General features: G+C 48.3%; 1 protein-coding gene across 4 annotated transcripts; it reads right to left on the bottom strand.

The window, feature by feature from the left end:
* Positions 1-630: 630 nt before the first annotated feature.
* On the bottom strand, positions 631-18,572 carry LOC129716326 (zinc finger protein 239-like). 4 transcript variants are annotated; one of them, XM_055666194.1, is made up of 4 exons: positions 18,393-18,572; positions 13,914-14,032; positions 5,912-6,332; positions 631-2,367 (listed from the first exon to the last, which is right to left on the bottom strand). In XM_055666194.1, exon 4 carries the CDS (start codon positions 2,233-2,235, stop codon positions 1,123-1,125), a length of 1,113 nt encoding a protein of 370 aa, XP_055522169.1. In that variant the 5' UTR covers positions 2,236-2,367; positions 5,912-6,332; positions 13,914-14,032; positions 18,393-18,572; the 3' UTR covers positions 631-1,122. The 4 variants fall into 4 exon arrangements, with proteins under 4 accessions (XP_055522169.1, XP_055522170.1, XP_055522171.1 ...); XM_055666195.1 differs by lacking the exon at positions 5,912-6,332; XM_055666196.1 differs by lacking the exon at positions 13,914-14,032.
* Positions 18,573-21,798: the final 3,226 nt, after the last annotated feature.

Raw genomic sequence — 21,798 nt, 5'->3', positions numbered from 1 at the left:
CCAACTTGACGCCATTGAGATAGTAATCTGCCTTCCTGTTTTTGCTACCAAAGTGGATAACCTCTCATTTATATGCATTAAACTTCATCAGCTATGCATCTTCCCACTCCCCCAACCTGTCCAAGTCACCCTGCATTCTCATAGCATCCTCCTCACAATTCACACTGTCACCCAGCTTTGTGTCATCAGCAAATTTGCTAATGTTACTACGAATCGCTTCATCCAAATCATTGATGAATATTGTAAATAGCTGCGGTCCCAGCACCGAGCCTTGCGGTACCCCTCTAGTCACTGCCTGCCATTCTGAAAGGGACCCGTTAATCCCTACTCTTTGTTTCCTGTCTGCCAACCACTTCTGTATCCATGTCAGCACTCTACCCCCAATACCATGTGCCCTAATTTTGCCCATTAACCTCCTATATTGGACCTTATCAAATGCTTTCTGAAAGTCCAGGTACACTACACCCACTGGCTTTCCCTTGTACATTTTCCTCGTTACATCTTCAAAAAATCCCAGAAGATTTGTGGGTCGGGACCCTTCTTCTGACTGGCACGATGTTAACAGATGAGGGGGTGATTGGCAGGTGAGTGGAGTAAGTGACAGAGGCGACAGAAAATAAGGAGATAACAGGGTGTGAGATAAAGAGAGGAATGTATATGTGCAGTTTTAAGGGACATTGGTCAGGTAGCATTTGGAGTATTGCCTACAGTTCTGGTCACTCCATTACAGGACTGATGTGGAGACTTTGGGGAAGGTGCAGAGATGGTTAGGCAGCATCTCTGGGGAGAAAGAATTGGTGATGTTTTGGGTCGAGACTGAAGAGGGTCTTACTGAAGAAGGAAACATTACCCATTCCTTCCAGCATTTTGTGTCTACCTAAACAGTGCCTATCCACGTCGCGGTGTGCCAGCAGGCTGGATAAGCGGGCAAAAGCCTTGCCACTGAGCGGGCAGGTGAAGGGGCGCTGGCCAGTGTGGACTCGCCGGTGCTCCAGCGGGTGGTCAAGGCGGGTGAAGCCGTGAACACAGGATGGGCAGGGGAAGGGACGCCCAGTGCTGTGGGCACACTGGTGCTGCCACAGGCTGGACATGCGGGTGCAACCCTTGCAACATTCAGCGCACTCAAGGGGTCTCTCTCTGGTGTGTATCCGCTGGTTCTCCCACAGCCCTCGTGCTCTCTTGAAACTCTTGCCGCAGTGGGTGCAGCTGATCGCCGGCGTGAGCCCGCAGGTGCTGCCGCAACCCCCGTGAGCTGTCAAGCGACTCACCGCAGTACGGGCAGTCGTAGGGCTGGCCACTGGTGTGCACGCGCTGGTGAGACAAGGCATGGGAGTCCATGGAAAAGCGTTTTCCACACACCGGGCTGGAGAAGGGACGGCCGCTGTCGTGCACCCGCTGGTGGGACAGCAGGCTATTGGAGCAGATGAAGCCCTTGCCACAGTCGCTGCAGGTGAAGGGGCGCTCGCCGGTGTGGGTGCGCTGGTGGGACAGCAGGCTGCTGGACTGGGTGAAGCTCTTGCTGCACTGGGTGCAGGTGAAGGGGCGCTCCCCGGTGTGGGTGCGCTGGTGGACCAGCAGGTTGCTGGAATGGTTGAAGCCCTTGCCGCAGTCGCTGCAGGTGTAGGGCCGCTCCCCGGTGTGGGTGTGCTGGTGGGACAGCAGGGTGCCAGACTGGGTGAAGCTCTTGCCACACTCGCTGCAGATGTAGGGCCGCTCCCCGGTATGCAGGCGTCTGTGCACCTTCAGGGTCTTGCACGACTTGAAGCCTTTGTCGCAGATGGAGCAGGAGAAGGGCCGCTCGCTGCTGTGCACCCGCTGGTGCTCCTGCAGCCTCCACAACTGGCCAAAGCTCTTGCCACAGGTGGAGCAGCCATGGGGCTTCTCGCCCATGTGTACCCACTGGTGCTCCCGCAGCCCCGACAACCAGGCAAAGCTCGTCCCGCAGGTAGAACAGCCATAGGGCTTCTCGCCCGTATGCACTCGCCGGTGTCTCTCCAGTTCATGTGCCGTCTTGAAGCTCTTGCTGCAGTTGGAGCATTCAAAGGGGCGTTCTTCCGTGTGCACCTGCCGGTGCACCCGCAGCACCGACATACAGGTAAAGCTCTTGCCGCAGTCGGAGCAGTCAAAGGGACGTTCTCCTGTGTGCACCCGCCGGTGGACCTCCAGCTCGCTCGGGTACTGCCAGGCTTTGCCACACACGTCGCACTCATAACGCTTCTCCTTGTGCCCCGTCATGTGGTCCTCCACTGAAGCTCAGGTCGCACACCGAGCAGATGGGGAGGGGTGGGGGGTCTCACTAGCACTCTGGCCGCCCTCAATGGCCGCTCACATCCCCGTCTCTCCGTCCATAGCAATGGCTCCTAAACCCTACAGCAGGGGAACACAGAGGGTCAACAAGCTGGCAAACAGGATATTACTAACGTGAGAACATTTCTGGTGCTTGAAGGGGGGGGGGGGGGGTAAGGTGGAGGGGGAGGTGACTGGGGGAGATACGAGGGGGGTAGGAGGGGAGAGGTGGTGGGGAGACAAGGGGGGTGAGGACAGTGGAAGTGAGAGGAGAGGGAGAGGGGAGAGCGGTTATGAGGGGAGGGCGGGGTGTTGTGGGAGTTGGAGATGGGAGGGGGTGAGGAAACAAGTGGGAGAAGGGGGGCTGCACGATCAGCGCACTGACGTCACCACCAATCCAAGGGGGACTGCTGGCCAAGCACCCTGCCATTGCGCAGAGTCACATGGGGGGGCAGCATGCATCATGGGAAGAAGGTCACAGTGCTGACATCACTCAGCGGGTCGGGCAGCTTCTGTGGAGAAAGGGGATGCGTGATGTTTCGGGACGAGATCCTTCTTCAGTCGGATGGGAAATACGGAGATAAGGAAGTGTAAGGAGTGAAAACAGGAAAAAGGGAATGGGGTTCAAGGAAAATGTAGAATAGATCATTGTTAATTGGGAGAAGGTAACAGGCAATAGGTGCAGGAATAGGCCATTCAGTCCTGCGAACCAGCACCGCCATTCAATATGACCACGACTGATCATCCAGAATCTAAATACCCTGTTCCTGTGTTTTCCCCATATCCCTTGATTCCGTCAGCCTTAGAGCTCCGGACACTCCCGGACAGGGATGGGAAACCCGGGAGGGGACGTGGAAGGTCCAGCAGCAACTCAACGGCGCCTGCAGTGCCAGAGACCCGGGCCCAACCACGGGCAAATGTAGACCTGCACCCACACAGCAGCACAGCCGCCGAGAATGTTCATAGCGAATGACCTATGACCTGGACATTCGCAGTCAGAATACCGAACTTGCTTATTCACTGGATGTTTTCAAGGCTAGATTTTTAAGTTAGATTTAACTTAACTTTAATTTAACTTAAAAATCTAGCCTTGAAAACATCCAGTGAATAAGCAAGTTCGATATTCTGACTGCGAATGCCCAGGTCATAGGTCATTCGCTATGAACATTCTCGGCGGCTGTGCTGCTGTGTGGGTGCAGGTCTGCATTTGCCCGTGGTTGGGCCCGGGTCTCTGGCACTGCAGGCGCCGTTGAGTTGCTGCTGGACCTTCCACGTCCCCTCCCGGGTTTCCCGTCCCTGTCCGGGAGTGTCCGGAGGTATCTGGGTTGGCCCTGAGCTGGCAGGGCGGTGGTGGCCCCGGGCTTGCAGCCGGCATAAGGAGTGCAGGCACTGGCTCCAGCTCGGTTCTGCCTGTCCCACTGGGTTGGTCTGCAGCCATGGACTGGTGGGGCGCCGGCCCTATGCGATGGTGGCCCTGTACTTGCAGCCAGCGCTCGGCTCTGCTCCAGCTCCCAGGGGGCCTATTCCTGGGCGGGCCGGGGACCGTCGCCTGTGCTTCTTGCTTTGTCCAGTGGCTGTCGGTTGGTCACCTCGGTGCCGGCGGGAGCCGAGCGCCGATCATCAGTGGGGATGCACACGCGATGCTACGGTGGCTCGGCGGGTCAGGCAACATCTCTGGAGAAGGGTCTCGACCTGAAACGTCACCAATTCCTTTTCTCCGGAGATGCTGCATGTCCCGCTGAGATGCTGCAGGGTTTTGTGTCCCCCCCGTTGATGGCTGGTGCTCGACTTTCACCGGCGCCCGGGGGAGTTGGCCGGTGGCCTCTGGGTGTGGCGGCGAGTGCGGTTCGTCGGTGAATGGGATCCTCGGGAGTTGGAGCTGGGTTGGGCCTATCTCTTATTCTTAAACTGTGACCCCTGGTTGTGGATTCCCCGAACATCGGGGACATGTTTTCTGCATCTACCCTGTCCAATCCTTTAATAATTTTATAAGTTTCTATAAGATCCCCACTGTTCCTTCTGAACTCCACAAATACAAGCCCAGTCAACATATTTTTTTCATTATATGCCAGTCCCGCCATCCCGGGAATTAACCTGTTTAAGAAAGACCTGCAGATGCTTTGAAAAATCGAAGGTAGACAAAAATGCTGGAGAAACTCTGCTGGATCTATAAAGCGAAGGAATTCCTTTGTTCCATAGATGCTGCCTCGACTGCTGAGTTTCTCCAGCATTTTTGTCTGCCTGCGGGAATTAACCTAGTGAATCTACGCTGCACTCCCTCAATAGCAAGAATGTCCTTCCTCAAATTAGCAGACCAAAATTACACACAATACTACAGGTGCGGTCTCACCAGTGCCCTGTACAGCTGCAGTAGGACCTCCTAAACTCAAATCCTCTCGCAATGAACGCCAACTTGCCATTAGCTTTCTTTACTGCCCGCTGCACCTGCATGCGTACTTTCAGTGACTGATGTACAGGAACACCCATGTCTCATTGCACCTCCCTTTCTCCTAATATTGGCTCATTACCGTTCCGTGTACCAAGTTACGGGTGTTAGTGATTATGCGGAGAAGGCAGGAGAATGGGGTTAGGAGGGAGAGATAGATCAGCCATGATTGAATGGCGGAATAGACTTGATGGGCCGAATGGCCTAATTCTGCTGCTATCACTTTTGACCTTATACAGGGAGAAACCTTGTCTCCGCACTGGAGTCACACAAGTCTTACACGCAACGTTATTCCCTTCATCCCGTATCCGTACACGGATTGATTGTGATCACATGTTGTCTTTCTGCCGACTGGTTAGCAACAACAACAAAGCTATTCACTGAACCTCGGTACACGTGACAATAAACTAAACTCAACCCTCCCGCCGCCAAGTGGCGCTGCAGACAGAGGGATAAATATGGTGCGTCACGGACTCCCGCCGCCAGGGGGCGCTGCACTCGGAGGACCAGAGACACTGCACTCGGAGGACCAGACGCTGCACTCGGAGGACCAGAGACGCTGCACTCGTAGGACCAGAGACGCTGCACTCGGAGGACCAGAGACGCTGCACTCGGAGGACCAGAGACGCTGCACTCGGAGGACCAGAGACGCTGCACTCGGAGGACCAGAGACGCTGCACTCGGAGGACCAGAGACGCTACACTCGGAGGACCAGAGGGCGCCCAGACCTCCTCTCCTTCCTCACTCACTTACATCCCCCCCGCTCCTCACCGCCCGCCTCGGGCTTCGGCTCCTCGGGTCGCCGGCTGCAGCATGGCGCTGGGGAATGGAGGAGTGGGTGGTGAAATCACAGCTTAAGGATAAGGGGGAAATCCTTTAAAACCGAGATGAGAAGAACTTTTTTCACACAGAGAGTGGTGAATCTCTGGAACTCTCTGCCACAGAGGGTAGTTGAGGCCAGTTCATTGGCTATATTTAAGAGGGAGTTAGATGTGGCCCTTGTGGCTAAGGGGATCAGGGGGTATGGAGAGAAGGCAGGTACGGGATACTGAGTTGGATGATCAGCCATGATCATATTGAATGGCGGTGCAGGCTCGAAGGGCTGAATGGCCTACTCCTGCACCTAATTTCTATGTTTCTATGTGAAAGGATGCGGGGCCAAGCGGCGACTGTTCCAACCTGAGCTCCAGGCGCTGAGCGGGGCCTCCATCCTCCCGTCGTTCGTGGCGACGCATCGTCCCGCCTCACGTGACCGTCGACCAGGTCCTGCCCCCTCCCACTGACGGGCAGCGCCAGCGGCCAATGGGATACAGTCCCGCCCCCTCATAACCACGACCAATCAGAGCCGCGTCCACGCCGCCGGTGACAGCGTCCTATTGGTCGAGTGGTAACCGCGCCCCTCGGACAGACAGCTCCCCCGCCAATCGGAAGCCGCCTCCTCACACGTGACCCTGTTTGATATTCAGTTGCAGCCTCGTCTCTGTCAAAGATTATAGAGCAGCGCTATCAAGTGGGAAGAAGTGTAGTCCAGATAGCCATGGGAGTCAGTTGGTTTCTTTCCGACACTTCCCTACCATTCCTTGACCTCTCTATCTTTGCGCTGTAAATAATTATGGAAATTGGGGTAAGCGTAAGAGACATTTATCCTATTTCACAATTCTAAAAGTGAGGAGAAACGACGGTAGGGAGAAGCGGCAGCGGAAGGAACAACAACAGCTAAAGTGGTTGGCGAACATTGGCCGTGCAGATATCAAGATGGAAAATATTGGGAATTATCGCATTTGCTCACTACATTTCATCAACAATTGGGGAGAAGGCAGACACGGGTTATTGATTGGAGATGATCAGCCATGATCACAAATAAATGGCGGTGCTGGCTCGAAGGGCCAAATGGCCTCCTCCTGCACCTATTTTCTATGTTTAACAGCAGAGCTGCCAACTGTCACGCTTTGAGCATGATTCTCATGCATTTCAGCCAATTCTCACGACCTCACACTGAAGACAGAATTCTCACGCTGCCAGGCTGTCTTCAGTCCCTGCACAGCAAAGATCCTATAGCGGAGCTGAAGGGTCTTTGCTGCGCAGTTTGTCTCAAGTTTGCGTCGCATGACAGTGATTTATCTGCACGGATTGGGGAAGCGCGTCGGTCCCGGGCAGCGAGTGTCAGCACTTTTGTGCGCCGTCTGCGAGCTCTGCGCTTCCGGCTGCCGCTGCAACCTCACTCCCTCACTCCCTCCCTCCTGCCCTTCAACTCACACGGCAGCGCCAGCACCGCTCATCCACGCTACACCGTGCCCGCCAGACACACTGGGTGGCCGGGGAAAGAGAGGGAGGGGAGAAAGAGAGAGAAAGAGAGAGAGAGAAAGCAAAAAAGGGAGGGATGGAGGCAAAGAGAGACAGGGGGAGGGAATGTAGAAAGGGGATGAAGGATGGGAAGGAGAAAGAGGAAGCGTGAGGAAAAAGAGGGAGGGGGAGGAAAGAGGGAGGGGAGAAAAGAGAGGAGGGGGAGGATGGGGAGGAAAAGGAAAGGCGAGTGTGTGTGTATCCCTCTGTATGTGTGTGTGTCTCCCTGTGTGTGTGTGTGTGTGTATGTGTATCTCCCTGTGTGTGTGTGTGTGTGTGTGTGTGTGTGTGTGTGTGTGTGTGTGTGTGTGTGTGTGTGTACGTGTCTCCCTGTGTGTGTGCGTGCGTGTCTTCCTGTGTGTGTGTGTATATCTCCGTGTGTGTCTTCCTGTGTGTGTGTGTGTGTGTCCCTGTGTGTGTGTATATCTCCGTGTGTGTCTTCCTGTGTGTGTGTGTGTCCCTGTGTGTGTGTGTCTCCCTGTGTGTGTGTGTGTGTGTGTGTCTGTGTGTGTCTCCCTGTGTGCCTGTGTCTCCCTGTGTGTGTGCGCATGTCTGTGTCTCCCCGTGTATGTGTGCATGTGTGTCTCCCTGTGTGTCTCCCCATGTGCGTCTCCCCGTGTGTGTGTGTGTCCCCGTGTGTGTGTCTCCCTGTATGTGTGTGTGTGTGTGTGTGTGTGTGTGTGTCTGTGTCTGTGTGTCTCCCTGTGTGTGTGTGTCTGTCTGTGTGTGTGTGTGTGTGTGTGTGTCTCCCTGTGTGTGTGTGTGTGTCTGTATCTCCCTGTGTGTGTGTGTATATGTCTTCCTGTGTGTGTGTCTCCCTGTGTGTGTGTGCGCATGTATGTGCGTCTCCCTGTGTGTGTGTGTGTCCCTGTGTGTGTGCGTCTCCCTGTGTGTGTGTGCGTGTCTGTGCGTCTCCCTGTGTGTGTGTGTGTGTGTGCCTGTGTTTCTGTGTGTGTGTGTGTCTCCCTGTGTGTGTTGTGTGTCTGTGTCTCCCTGTGTGTGTGTGTGTGTGTGTGTGTGTCTCCCTGTGTGTGTATGTCTCCCTGTGTGTGTGTGTCTGTATGTGCGTCTCCCTGTGTGTGTGTGTGTCCCTGTGTCCCTGCGTGTGTGCGTCTCCCTGTGTGTGTGTGTGTATCTGTGCGTCTCCCTGTGTGTGTGTGTGTGTGTCCTGTGTCTCTGTGTGTGTGTGTGTCTCCCTGTGTGTTTGTGTGTCTGTGTCTCCCTGTGTGTGTGTGTGTGTGTGTGTATGTGTCTCCCTGTGTGTGTGTGTATGTCTCCCTGTGTGTGTGTGCGCATGTCTGTGCGTCTCCGTGTGTGTGTGTGTGTGTCCCTGTGCGTCTCCCTGTGTGTGTGTGTGTGTGTGTCACCCTGTGTGTGTCTCCCTGTGTGTCTCTCCGTGTGTGTGTGTGTCTCCCTGTGTGTGTGTGTGTGTGTCTGTGCGTCTCCCTGTGTGTGTGTGTGTGTGTGTGTGTGTGTGTGTGTGTGTGTGTGTCTCTCCCCGTGTGTGTGTCTCTCCCCATATGTGGGTTTTGAATAACATTTCACTCAGAGGCAAGCAAAAGAGTGGAAGTGGTGGAGGCAGGTTCGTTGGTACCATTTAAAAATAAATTGGATAGGCATATGGATGAGAAGGGAATGGAGGGTTATGGTACGAGTGCAGGCAGGTGGGACTAAGGGAAAAAAAGTTGTTCGGCACGGACTTGTAGGGCCGAGATGGCCTGTTTCCATGCTGTAATTGTTATATGGTTATATGGTTAATGCCAAAATTGAAAAAAGTTGAGGAAAAACAAGGTGTACAGAGTTGCTTATTGGTTACAATCTGAGGAGTATTATGATGCTACTGATTATGATATGCCAATGTAGCAGCTAGCAACTGATCTTCTCCATAAAGACATGGTCTATTAACCATATAACAATTACAGCACAGAAACAGGCCATCTCAGCCCTTCTAGTCCGTGCCAAACACTTATTCTCCCCTAGTCCCATCTACCTGCACTCAGACCATATACCATTCCTTTCCCGTCCATATACCTATCCAATTTATTTTTAAATGATAAAATCGAACCAGCCTCCACCACTTCCACTGGAAGCACATTCCACACAGCTACCACTCTCTGAGTAAAGAAGTTCCCCCTCAAATTACCCCTAAACGTCTGTATCTTAATTCTCAAATCATGTCCTCTTGTAGGTACAGCAGGCAGTGAGGAAAGCAAATGGAATGTTGGCCATCATCTCACTGTACCCAAGGTAGACTGGAAAGGGATACTAGCAGGAATGACAGTGGAACAGCAATGGCAGGAATTTCTGGGCATAATCCTGAAGACGCATGATCATTTCATTCCAAAAAGGAAGAAAGATTCTAAGGGGAGTAGGAGGCAACCGTGGCTGACAAGAGACATTAGGAATAGAATAAAACTAAAAGAAAAGATGTGTAACACAGCAAAGAGTAGCCAGAAGCCAGAGGATTGGGAAATTTTCATAGGACAGCAGAAGGAAACAAAACGGGCAATACGGGCTGAAAAGATGAAGTACGAGAGGAAGCTGGCCAGGAATATAAAGGACAGTAAAAGCTTCTTTAGATATGTTAAGGGAAAAAGAATAGCAAAGTCAAATGTGGGTCCCTTGAAGGCAGACACAGGTGAAATTATTATGGGCAACAAGGAAATGGCAGAAGAATTGAACAGGTACTTCGGATCTGTCTTCACTAAGGAAGACATAAACAATCTCCCAGAAGTACTGGAGGACAGAGGATCTAAGGGGGTCGAGGAAATGAAAGAAATTTTCATTAGGCGAGAAATAGGATTGGGCTAATAACTAATGGGACTGAAGGATGATAAATCCCCTAGGCCTGATGGACTGCTACCCAGGGTCCTCAGGGAGGTGGCTCTAGAAATAGTGGACGCATAGGTGATCATTTTCCAATGTTCAATAGATTCAGGATCAGTTCCTGTGGATTGGAGGATAGCTAATGTTATCCTACTTTTCAAGAAAGGAGAGAAAGAGAAAACGGGGATTTACAGACCAGTTAGCCTGACTTCGGTGGCGGGAAAGATGCTGGAGTCAATTATTAAAGAGGTAATAATGGGGCATTTGGATAGCAGGAAAAGGATTAGTCCAAGTCAGCATGGATTTATGAAAGAAAAATCATGCTTGACTAATCCTTTGGAATTTTTTGAGGATGTGACAAGTAAAATGAAGGGGAGCCAGTGGATGTAGTAGAAACATAGAAAATAGGTGCAGGAGTAGGCCATTCAGCCCTTCGAGCCATTCAATATATCATGGCTGATCATCCAACTCTGTATCCTATACCTGCCTTCTCTCCATATCCCCTGATCCCTTTAGGGGCACATCTAACTACCTCTTCAATATAGCCAATGAACTGGGCTCAACTACCTTCTGCGGCAGAGAATTCCACAGATTCACCACTCTCTGTGTGAAAAATGTTTTTCTCATCTCAGTCCTAAGACTTCCCCCTTAACCTTAAACTGTGACCCCTTGTTCTGGACTTCCCCAACATCGGGAACAATCTTCCTGCATCTATCCTGTTCAACCCCTAAAGAATTTTGTAAGTTTCTACAAGATCCCCCCTCAATCTTCTAATTCCAGCGAGTACAAGCCGAGTCTATCCAGTCTTTCTTAATATGAAAGTCCTGCCATCCCAGGAATCAGTCTGGTGAACATTCTCTGTACTCCCTCTATGGCAAGAATGCCTTTCCTCAGATTAGGAGACCGAAACTGTATGCAATACTCCAGGTGTGGTCTCACCTGTACAACTGCAGTAGAACCTCCCTGCTCCTATACTGAAATCATTTTGCAATGAATGCTAACATATCATTCGCTTTCTTCACTGCCTGCTGCACCTGCATGCCTACTTTCAATGGCTGGTGTACCATGACACCCAGGTCTCGTTGCATCTCCCCTTTTCCTAATCGGTCACCATTCAGATAATAGTCTACTTTCCTGTTCTTGCCACCAATGAATAATCTCACATTTATCCACATTATACTGCATCTGCCATGCATTTGCCCACACACCCAACCTATCACAGCTAACACTGCCCCCCAGCTTCGTGTCATCCGCAAACTTAGAGATGTTGCATTCAATTCCCTCGTCCAAATCATTAATATATATTATAAATAGCTGGGGTCCCAGCACTGAGCCTCGCGGTACCCCACTAGTCACTGCCTGCCATTCTGAAAAGGACCCGTTTACTCCTACTCTTTGCTTCCTATCTGGCCACCAGTTCTCTATCCACATCAATACTGAACCCCCAATACCGTGTGCTTTAAGTTTGCATACTAAACTCTTATGTAGGACCTTGTCGAAAGCGGGGGAGCTACGTGCGGATGCTCTTTGTGGACTACAGCTCTGCTTTTAATACCATCCTTCCCCACAAACTGGTGGACAAACTGGGGGACTTGGGACTTCCACACTCCACCTGTACGTGGATAAATAGCTTCCTGTCGGGTCGCAGCCAGAGAGTCAGAGTGGGCCATCATACATCCACGGCCCTCAGCCTCAGTACCGGCTCTCCACAGGGCTGCGTACTGAGCCCCCTGCTCTACACCATCTACACACATGACTGCACCCCCGCCCACCACAGCAACACCATTGTCAAATTTGCGGATGACACTACGGTGGTGGGACTCATCTCGGGGGGGGGACGAGTACGCCTACCGGGATGAGGTGGAGCAGCTGACAGTGTGGTGTGAAGAAAATAACCTGCTCCTCTACACCTTAAAGACAAAGGAAGTAATAATAGACTTCAGGAAGAACAAAACGGACATGGTACCATTGACTATCAGAGGGGACTGTGTAGAGAGGGTGGCGGATTTCCGCTTCCTGGGAATCCATATTGAGGAGGACCTGACGTGGAGCGTGAACACCACTGCGCTGCTGAAAAAGGTCCAGCAGAGACTGCACTTCCTGAGGGTGCTCAGGAAGAATAACATCACTCAGAGACTGCTGCTGTCCTTTTATCGGTGCTCCATTGAGAGCATACTAACATACTGTGTATGCGTGTGGTACACCAGCTGCACAGCGGCTCAGAGGAAAGCGCTCCAGAGGGCCATTGACAACGCCCAGAGGATTGTCGGCTGCCCTCTCCTTAACTTGGAGGACTTACACAGTTCCCGCTGCACCAAAAAATCCCAGAATATCATAAAGGACATTTCCCACCCCGGACACTCCCTGTTTGAACTGTTGCCGTCAGGCAGACGGTACAGATCTACAAGGACAAGGACAAATAGACTAAAAAACAGTTTTTACCCCACTGCTATAAAAGCACTAAATGTAGCCGCCAAGGAACGCAGGGGCGATACAGACTAAGGGACTGTGGTAACTGTGGAATCGACAGAAGGATGGAGGGTTGGGTGTGTATGCGTGCTTTGTCCGTGATATTTATTTAGTTGTTTATCTTTAATATTTTTCCTTGTATGTATCATTAGCTTTTAGAAATGGTTGAATGCTGCACTGACTGGCTGACATTTTAAATTTCGTTGTACATGGTTCATGTTACAATGACAATAAAGAAACTATTCTATTCTATTCTGAAAGACCAGATATAACACATCCACTGGATCTCCCTTATCCATTCTACTAGTTACATCCTTGAAAAATTCTATAAGATTCGTCAGGCATCGTGTATCTAGACTTTCAGAAAGCCTTTGATAAGGTTCCGCATGGGAGACGGGTGCCTAAAATTAGAGCAGTAGGGTGTTGACATGGATAGAAAATTGGTTGGCAGACAGGAAGCGAAGAGTAGGGGTGAACAGGTCATTTTCAGAATGGCAGGCAGTGGCGAGTGGAGTGCCGCAAGGCTTGGTGTTGGGGCCGCTACTGTTCACCATATATATTATGATTTGGAAGAGGAAATTAGGAGCAAGTTTGCGGATGACACAAAGCTGGGTGGCAGTGTGAACTGTGAAGAGGATGTTACTAGGTTGCAGGGTGAACTGGACAGGTCGAATGAGTGGGCAGATGCGTGGCAGATGCAATATAATATAGATAAATGTGAGGTTATCCACTTTGTTGGCAAAAACAAGGGGGCAGATTATTATCTCAACGGGGTTAGGCTAGGTAAAGGGGAGGTACAGCGAGACCTGGGTGTCCTTGTACACCGGTCACTGAAAGTTGGCGTGTAGGTACAGCAGGCCGTGAGGAAAGCAAATGGAATGTTGGCCATCATATAACCATATAACAATTACAGCATGGAAACAGGCCATCTCGACCCTTCTAGTCCGTGCCGAACACGTATTCTCCCATAGTCCCATATACCTGCGCTCAGACCATACCCCTCCATTCCTTTCCCGTCCATATATCTATACAATTTAATTTTAAATTATAAAAATGAACCTGCCTCCACCACCTTCACTGGAAGCTCATTCCACACAGCCACCACTCTCTGGGTAAAGAAGTTCCCCCTCATGTTACCCCTAAACTTCTGTTCCTTAATTCTCAAGTCATGTCCCCTTGTTTGAATCTTCCCTTCTCTCAGTGGGAAAAGCTTATCCACGTCAACTCTGTCTATCCCTCTCATCATTTTAAAGACCTCTATCAAGTCCCAAATCACTGGATGGATTTAAGAGAGAGTTAGATAGAGCTCTTGGGGCTAGTGAAATCCAGAGATATGGAGAGAAGACAGGCACGGGTTATTAATTGGGGACGATCAGCCATGATCACAATAAATGGCGGTGCTGGCTTGAAGGGCCGAATGGCCTCCTCATTCACCTATTTAATAATACCTTAAATGGTGAAGTGACAATTAAATTGAATCTTGAATCGTGAAATTGTCACCCCCCCCCCCTTATTGTTAATGTAGCGATGTTACAAAACCTACCTTCAGCGGTGCTGCAGTTCTGCCAATGGCCGTGTGCGCGACTCTGGCGCCATGGGGTGGGGGAGATTAAAATGCAGATTAGCCCCGCTTGTCGGAGGCGGATTTCCTCGGGCAGCTAGCTGATGAAGAAAAATCGATCGGACTTCCGTTCCCAGATTATTTTTTAAAAAAAATTAGTGGACAACTTAATAATTGGTTTAAAATAAAAAGCGACATCTAACGCCCTTCACGCCTACAATGTGACGGATCGCAAGAACGGGACAAAACAAAGGGTAAGTTGTGTATTTTACATATAATCTTGCTTCTTGGGATGGCTTTAATCTAATTCTACATTGCGAAAATGTTATTTGGGCCCCATACGATTCGGCCATGTCTTTCCTGCCGATAAGGGGTTCAAATACACCGCAAATGCAACGTTCCAAACGATGGTGTTCCAGAATCACCCACTAGCAAGATTCAAATGCCCATTTTATTGGACAATCCAGTCATGTCGTCCAATTTGTCTATATTTTGTGTTATTCTCTCTCCATGATCATTATTTTCAAACTAAATATTCACAACAGTTTGAGTCACATGTATTGTTCAAAAAACAACAATTTTGATTATATTGAGTGGATGTTGCTGGATTAATTTATGGGAATTAAACATAAATACCTTCCATCTGGCATATAAATTCATGACAGTGTGATTTTAAAATCACATTATATTGTGAATTCTTGTGTGAATGGGATTAGTTTGTATTTGGATACTTAGGCTATTTAAAAAAATGTATCCTTTCCTTAAGAAACGGAAACTACAGGACATTCTTAATGGGAAACTAGTGGGCAGAAAGGCATGTCATGCGTGGTTTGAAGAACAAAAACTTGTTGACTGGTGCAGAGGGCAGGGATTCTGGATCACTGGGACTTCTTTTGGGGAAGGTGGGACCTGTACAGAAAGGATGGGTTGCACTTGAACCCGAGGGGGACCAATATCCTGGCGGGGAAATTTGCAAAGGCTACTGGGGAGACTTTAAACTAGAATGGTTGGGGCGAGGGACTCAAATAGCGAAAGCTAGTAGACAGAATGGGAGGCAGGAAGCAGAAAAGGTAAGCACTCGGACACAAGAGGAGAAAGAAAAAAAAGGAAATAAACAGAGAATACGAGACGGGGGGTTTCTTCAATGTGCATATTTTAATGCTAGGAGCATTGTAAGAAAGGTGGATGAGCTTAGAGTCTGGATAGACACCTGGAAGTATGATGTTGTGGCGATCAGTGAAACATGGTTGCAGGAGGGCTGTGATTGGAAACTAAATATTCCAGGATTTCGTTGCTTCAGGTGTGATAGAATTGGAGGGGCAAGAGGTGGAGGTGTTGCATTGCTAGTCAGGGAAGATATTACAGCAGTGCTTTGGCAGGATAGATTGGAGGGCTCATCTAGGGAGGCTACTTGGGTGGAACTGAAAAGTGGGAAAGGTGTAGCAACACTTATAGGGGTGTATTATAGACCGCCAAAACGAGAATTGGAAGAGCAAATATGTAAGGAGATAGCAGATATTAGTAGTAAGCACAAGGTAGTGATTGTGGGAGATTTCAACATTCCACACATAGACTGGGAAACACATTCTGTAAATGGGCTGGATGGTTTGGAGTTTGTAAAATGTGTGCAGGATAGTTTTTTGCAGCAATACATAGAGGTACCTACTAGAGGAGGGGCAGTGCTGGACCTCCTGTTAGGAAATGAGACCGGACAGGTGGCGGAGGTATGCGTTGGGGAGCACTTCGGGTCCAGTGATCACAATACCATTAGTTTCAATATAATTATGGAGAGGGTCAGAACTAGACGTAGGGTTGAGATTTTTGATTGGAGAAAGGCTAACTTTGATGAGATGCGAGATGATTTAAAAGGAGTGAACTGGGACATTTTGTTTTATGGGAAAGATGTAGAAGAGAAATGAAGGACATTTAAAGGGGAAATTTTAAGAGTACAGAATCTTTATGTTCCTGTTCGGTTGAAAGGAAACAGTAAAAATTGGAATGAGCCCTGGTTTTCAAGGGAAATTGGACATCTTGTTCGGAAAAAGAGGGAGATCTACAATAATTATAGGCAGCATGAAGTAAATTAGGTGCTTGAGGAGTATAAGGAATGTAAAAAGAATCTTAAGAAATAAATTAGAAAAGCTAAAAGAAGATATGAGGTTGCTTTGGCAAGTAAGGTGAAAGTAAATCCAAAGGGTTTCTACAGCTATATTAATAGCAAAAGGATAACAAGGGATACAATAGGTCCATTGGAGAGACAGAGTGGACAGCTATCTGCCGAGCCAAAGGAGATGGGGGAGATACTGAACAATTTTTTTTGCTTCGGTATTCACCAAGGAGAAGGATATTGAATTATGTGAGGTAAGGGAAACTAGTGGAGTAGCTATGGATACTATGAGGTTCAAAGTAAAAGAAGTACTGACACTTTTGAAAATATAAAATTCTACAGGTCCTGACAGGATATTCCCTAGGACATTGAGGGAGGTTAGTGTAGAAATAGCCGGGGCTATGACAGAAATATTTCAAATGCCATTAGAAACGGGAATAGTCCCCGAGGATTGGCGTACTGCGCATGTTGTTCCATTGTTTAAAAAGGGTTCTAAGAGTAAACCTAGCAATTATAGACCTGTTGGTTTGACCAGTGGTGGGCAAATTAATGGAAAAGATACTTAAGAGATAATATATATAAGCATCTGGATAAACAGGGTCTGATTAGGAACAGTCAAAATGGATTTGTGCCTGGAAGGTCATGTTTGACTAATCTTCTTGAATTTTTTGAAGAGGTTACTAGGGAAATTGACGAGGGTAAAGCAGTGGATGTTGTCTATATGGACTTTAGTAAGGCCTTTGACAAGGTTCCTCACGGAAGGTTGGTTAAGAAGGTTCAACTGTGGGTATAAATGCAGGAATAGCAAGATGGATTCAACAGTGGCTGAATGGGAGAAGCCAGAGGGTAATGGTGGATGGCTGTTTATCGGGTTGGAGGCAGGTGACTAGTGGGGTGCCGCAGGGATCTGTGTTGGGTCCTTTGTTGCTTGTCATGTACATCAATGATCTGGATGAAGGCGTGGTAAATTGGATTATTAAGTATGCAGATGATACCAAGATAGGGGGTGTTGTGGATAATGAAGAGGATTTCCAAAGTCTACAGAGTGATTTAGGCCATTTGGAAAAATGGGCTGAAAGATGGCAGATGGAGTTTAATGCTGATAAATGTGAGGTGCTACACCTTGGCAGGACGAATCAAAATAGGACGTACATGGTAAATGGTAGGGAATTGAAGAATACAGTTGAACAGAGGGATCTGGGAATAACCGTGCATAGTTCCTTGAAGGTGGAATCTCATATAGATAGGGTGGTAAAGAAAGCTTTTGGTATGCTAGCCTTTATAAATCAGAACATTGAGTATAGAAGCTGGGATGTAATGTTAAAATTGTACAAGGCATTGGTGAGACCAAATCTGGAGTATGGGGTACAATTTTGGTCGCCCAATTATAGGAAGGATGTCAACAAAATAGAGAGAGTACAGAGGAGATTTACTAGAATGTTGCCTGGGTTTCAACAACTAAGTTACAGAGATAGCTTGAATAAGTTAGGTCTTTATTCTCTGGAGCGCAGAAGGTTAAGGGGGGACTTGATATAGGTCTTTAAAATAATGAGAGGGATAGACAGAGTTGATGTGGACAAGCTTTTCCCTTTGAGAATATTGAAGATTCAAACTAGAGGACATGACTTCAGAATTAAGGGGCAGAAGTTTAGGGGTAACATGAGGGGGAACTTTTTCAACTGCATTCCGCAATTCACTACCATTTAAAATTGCTAGAAATTGTAATTTATTTACCTATCTGTTAGGGATTTACAGCATAACACAATAATATTAAAGTTGTGATATTGAGAATATCACATTTTTGAATTTTCAAGGCAGTCTGGGTGTTTATTACTATTTCCATCACAACGGTCACTTTTGTAATTAGCTACAATTAGGTGATTAACTAATTATATGCTTTAATTTCAGGTCATCTAAGTTAAGATGTTTTATATTTGTTTCAGAATGCTTCAATCTATAATGACTGAAAATTTCATTCAGTTCTCTTAATATTTAAGAAAGTTATGGGCTTTTGACTGTCGTCGATCACAGCTTTTGTGTTAAGTCAATGGAAACGCAATAGGGAACAAGATGCTAATTTACGAGTATGAAAATGGCCATAACCTTTTTAATACTGAAAATATGAAAGTGAATTAGGTGTCAATTTAAACTTCGTTCATGCTTTATCTGATGGGATAAATTGCTGGCTTGATTTTTAAAATCTAAAAATGTTGTAACATTTAGTTAAAGCGCCTGAACTTATAGTTACAGGGCCTGAAGCAAAGATCTTTGGCCTGAAGGGCCTGAAGTTTCCACACTCATCACTCAATCACTCCATGACAAAGTGACTACAGCATTGTATTTCTTGTGTCTACCTTCAGTCTGAAGAAGGGTCTCGACCCGAAACGTCGCCCAATTAATTGCTTCTGTGCAGAGATGGAGATGGAGATGGAGATGCTGCTGCTGTCTGTCCGTCTGTCCCGCTGAGTTTCTCCAACATTTTGTGTCCACCTTCAAATTACAAACAAACGCACCGAGCGTTGGCGTCACGGCGCAGGGTGGGCGGGCGGATGACGTCACGGCGCTGGGGTCACGGCACAGACGGGCAGCGACAACGGCCAATGGGAGAGCGTCCCGTCCCCTCATAACCTCTGACCAATCAGAGCCGCATACCCACCGCCGATGACCGCGCCCTATTGGTCGATCCGTAGCCCCGCCCCACGGACAGACAGCGCTCTCCGCCAATGGGCGCCGTCTCCTCCACGTGACCCTATTTGAAGGCCGTCAACCAATGACCCTCCTCTGGTGCACAAAATCAAAGATCCTATAGCAGAGCAAGATGGGTTACTCGCACGCAAAAGTGAAGTACGTTCATGGGCGGATTCATGGACGATTTTATGACCCATTTTAGCAACCAGCCCCCGCCATCTTGTTCCGCCATCTTGCTCCGCTTTCTTGCTCCCGCCTTCTTGCTTCCGGCCAAAGATTGGATCCGCAGCGAGGAGAAGGAGTGCGCGGCCCGGAGCAGCGGGGAGAAGGAGTGTGGGACAGCGGGGAGAAGGAGTGCGGGGCCCGGAGCAGCGGGGAGAAGGAGTGCGGGGCAGCGGGGAGCAGCGGGGAGAAGGAGTGTGGGGCCCGGAGCAGCGGGGAGAAGGAGTGCGGGGCGGAGCAGCGGGGAGAAGGAGTGCGCGGCCCGGAGCAGCGGGGAGAAGGAGTGCGGGACAGCGGGGGAGAAGGAGTGCGGGACAGCGGGGAGAAGGAGTGCGGGACAGCGGGGAGAAGGAGTGTGGGTAGCAATGTTACAAAATTTTGAGATTTAAAAAATCAAGTCTGCAATTTATCCCATCAGATAAAGCATAACAATAAGTTTAATTTGACACCTAATTCACTTTCAAATCTCAAGTAATAAAAAAGTTATGGCCATTTTCATACTCGGAAATTAGCATCTTGTTCCCTATTGATTTTCTATGGACATAACAAAAAAGCTGTGATCGAGGATAGTCAAAAGCCCATAACCTTCTTAAAAATTAAGAGAACTGAATGAAATCTTCAGTTGTCATAGATTGAACCATTCTGAAACAAATATAAAATAATCTTACTTGGAGGACCTGAAATTAAAGCATATAATTAGTTAGTTACCCAATTGTAGCTAATTTCAAACTTCAATTACTAGATCTAAACATCTATCCATTTCTTAATAAATGATTAACATTTTTAAATAGCCTAAGTGTGCAAATAATATTTGTGAGAAAAGTGTTAATAGGGATGGTTGATTTATACCAGAACTGAAAAATATAACTTAGAAAGAAATTAGCTTATCAGCAGAAGCCAGACTGCTGGTAGAATAAAGTAACAATATACAGAACAGAGAGAAATTCTAGATAAAAAGTAGCAAACAGCTAGAAACTTCAGCAGACGCCTTGGGAGTCTTTGACGTCAGGAGATGGTCCGAGACATTCCTGGACATTCTCGTGGGAATGTGGGCTTTATGTTATGATTGGACGAAACTCGATGGGGAGACATGAGGTAGTGACCATAGTGAAGAAGGGTATAAAGATAGAAAGCATCTCCATCTTCTTTGTGCCTCTAGGGGACATCAGAGGAGAGGCACCTATTCTGCAGAATATGAACTTAATAAAAACACTTCTTTGTCTGAATTTGTCTCAAGAGCATTTGTGATTTTTGAATCTCATAATATTCACAAATAATTCACAATAAAACATGATTTTTAAATCTCATTTACATCAATTTATAGGCCAAATGGAAGGAATTTAGTGTTCAATTGCTGTAAATTAAAGTCATTTTAAATCGGTTTTCTAGTGGGTTCCTGTGAAGGCGCTGGATTAGATCGTTCACATTGCAGTGGATTTGTGCCCTCAAATGCCCAGAAAAATACTGCGGGATATAAAGAGCCCAACATGAACTATTCGCTATAGAAAACTTTATATACAGGGTTCTTAAGAAGCCCCTTTTAATGTAAAAATAAGGTACATACCTTTAATTGTTTGCTTTATAAAACCCTGGGGCTGCGAGAGGTCGCGGGTTTAGAGAGTGATTTTTAAACTACTATAACTATTATACAAGGCCATAAAAACTAATAATACCTTTTGCGACGGGGTCTTTCAGCGATTTTCCGTTAATGATTTACTAGGCTGAACATTTTCGATTGCAACAGCCTAGTAAAAATCGCGTTTTAAACCCGCCCCCTTTAAACAGCGCCAAAATCACACACACGGGGCTGGGACAGATTGTCAATGACGATTCAGGTAGGTTTTGTAACATACCTAGTGTGGGGCCCGGGGCAGCGAGGAGAGAGAGTGCGGGGTCCGGGGCAGCGGGGAGAAGGAGTGCGGGGTCCGGGGCAGCGGGGACAGAGAGTATGGGGCAGCGGGGAGAAGGAGTGCGGGGTCCGGGGCAGCGGGGAGAAGGAGGAGCGGGGTCTGGGGCAGCGGGGAGAGAGAGTGTGGGGCAGCGGGGAGAAGGAGTGCGGGGTCCGGGTCAGCGGGGAGAAGGAGTGCGCGCGCGGCCCGGGGCAGCGGGGAGGAGAAGGAGAGCGCGGGGTCCGGAGCGGCGAGGAGAGAGAGTGCGGGGTCTGGGGCGGCGAGGAGAGGGGCATAGGGGGGGGGGGGGGGGGGGGCATTGTAGTAAGGGGGCAGGCGAGAGAGTGCCGGGGGGGATAAGGCCTAGTGTGTGTGAAGTTGCAGGGAGGTTTACAATGTTTCTTATTTACAATGTTTCTTATTTAATGTCCCTTGTCTAGTCTGAAATAAAGTTCATTATTGGATTAGATGAAATATAATTGTGTGTGTTACATACGTTTATATAATTTTCATATATGTGTGTTTATAAACATTTTATTCTTTAACAAGAATCAACAGAATTATGAATGAACAGAATTATGAATCTAACCCTATATTCACGCACAAACCCCCCCCCCCCCCCCCCTGTCAATCACCCTGCGAGTCGTGTCGGTTCCGGTTACTACAAAATCAACTCAAACACTGCTTGTGAGCCATTTAAAAATAAATGATTTAAAAAACATTAAAAAAGACAATTACCAGAATCAAATTTTATTCTTGACAAGAAGTTTGAACTGACAGATTTATGAATCTAATCCACACAAACTGTTGCCCCGCAACATTGATTACAGTGCGAGTCGGGTCGGGTTAGGTAGGCTCAGGTTGCCAAAATGGGCGTGGAAAAATGCCCATGATCCCCTCCATAGTGTACTACACGTCAGTCCATTGCATTTAGCAGGAGTAGCCTATCTTGCTCTGCTAT

Source organism: Leucoraja erinacea, unplaced genomic scaffold (assembly GCF_028641065.1).
Source record: "Leucoraja erinacea ecotype New England unplaced genomic scaffold, Leri_hhj_1 Leri_209S, whole genome shotgun sequence".
Lineage (NCBI taxonomy): Eukaryota > Metazoa > Chordata > Chondrichthyes > Rajiformes > Rajidae > Leucoraja > Leucoraja erinaceus.
The sequence above is the reverse complement of the archived record's forward strand: the minus strand, read 5'-3'. Positions and strand labels throughout refer to the sequence as shown.

Coding starts and splice junctions, on each gene's coding strand:
- LOC129716326 (XM_055666194.1), bottom strand. CDS start 2,235: ATGACGGGGCACAAGGAGAAGCGTTATGAGTGCGACGTGTGTGGCAAA.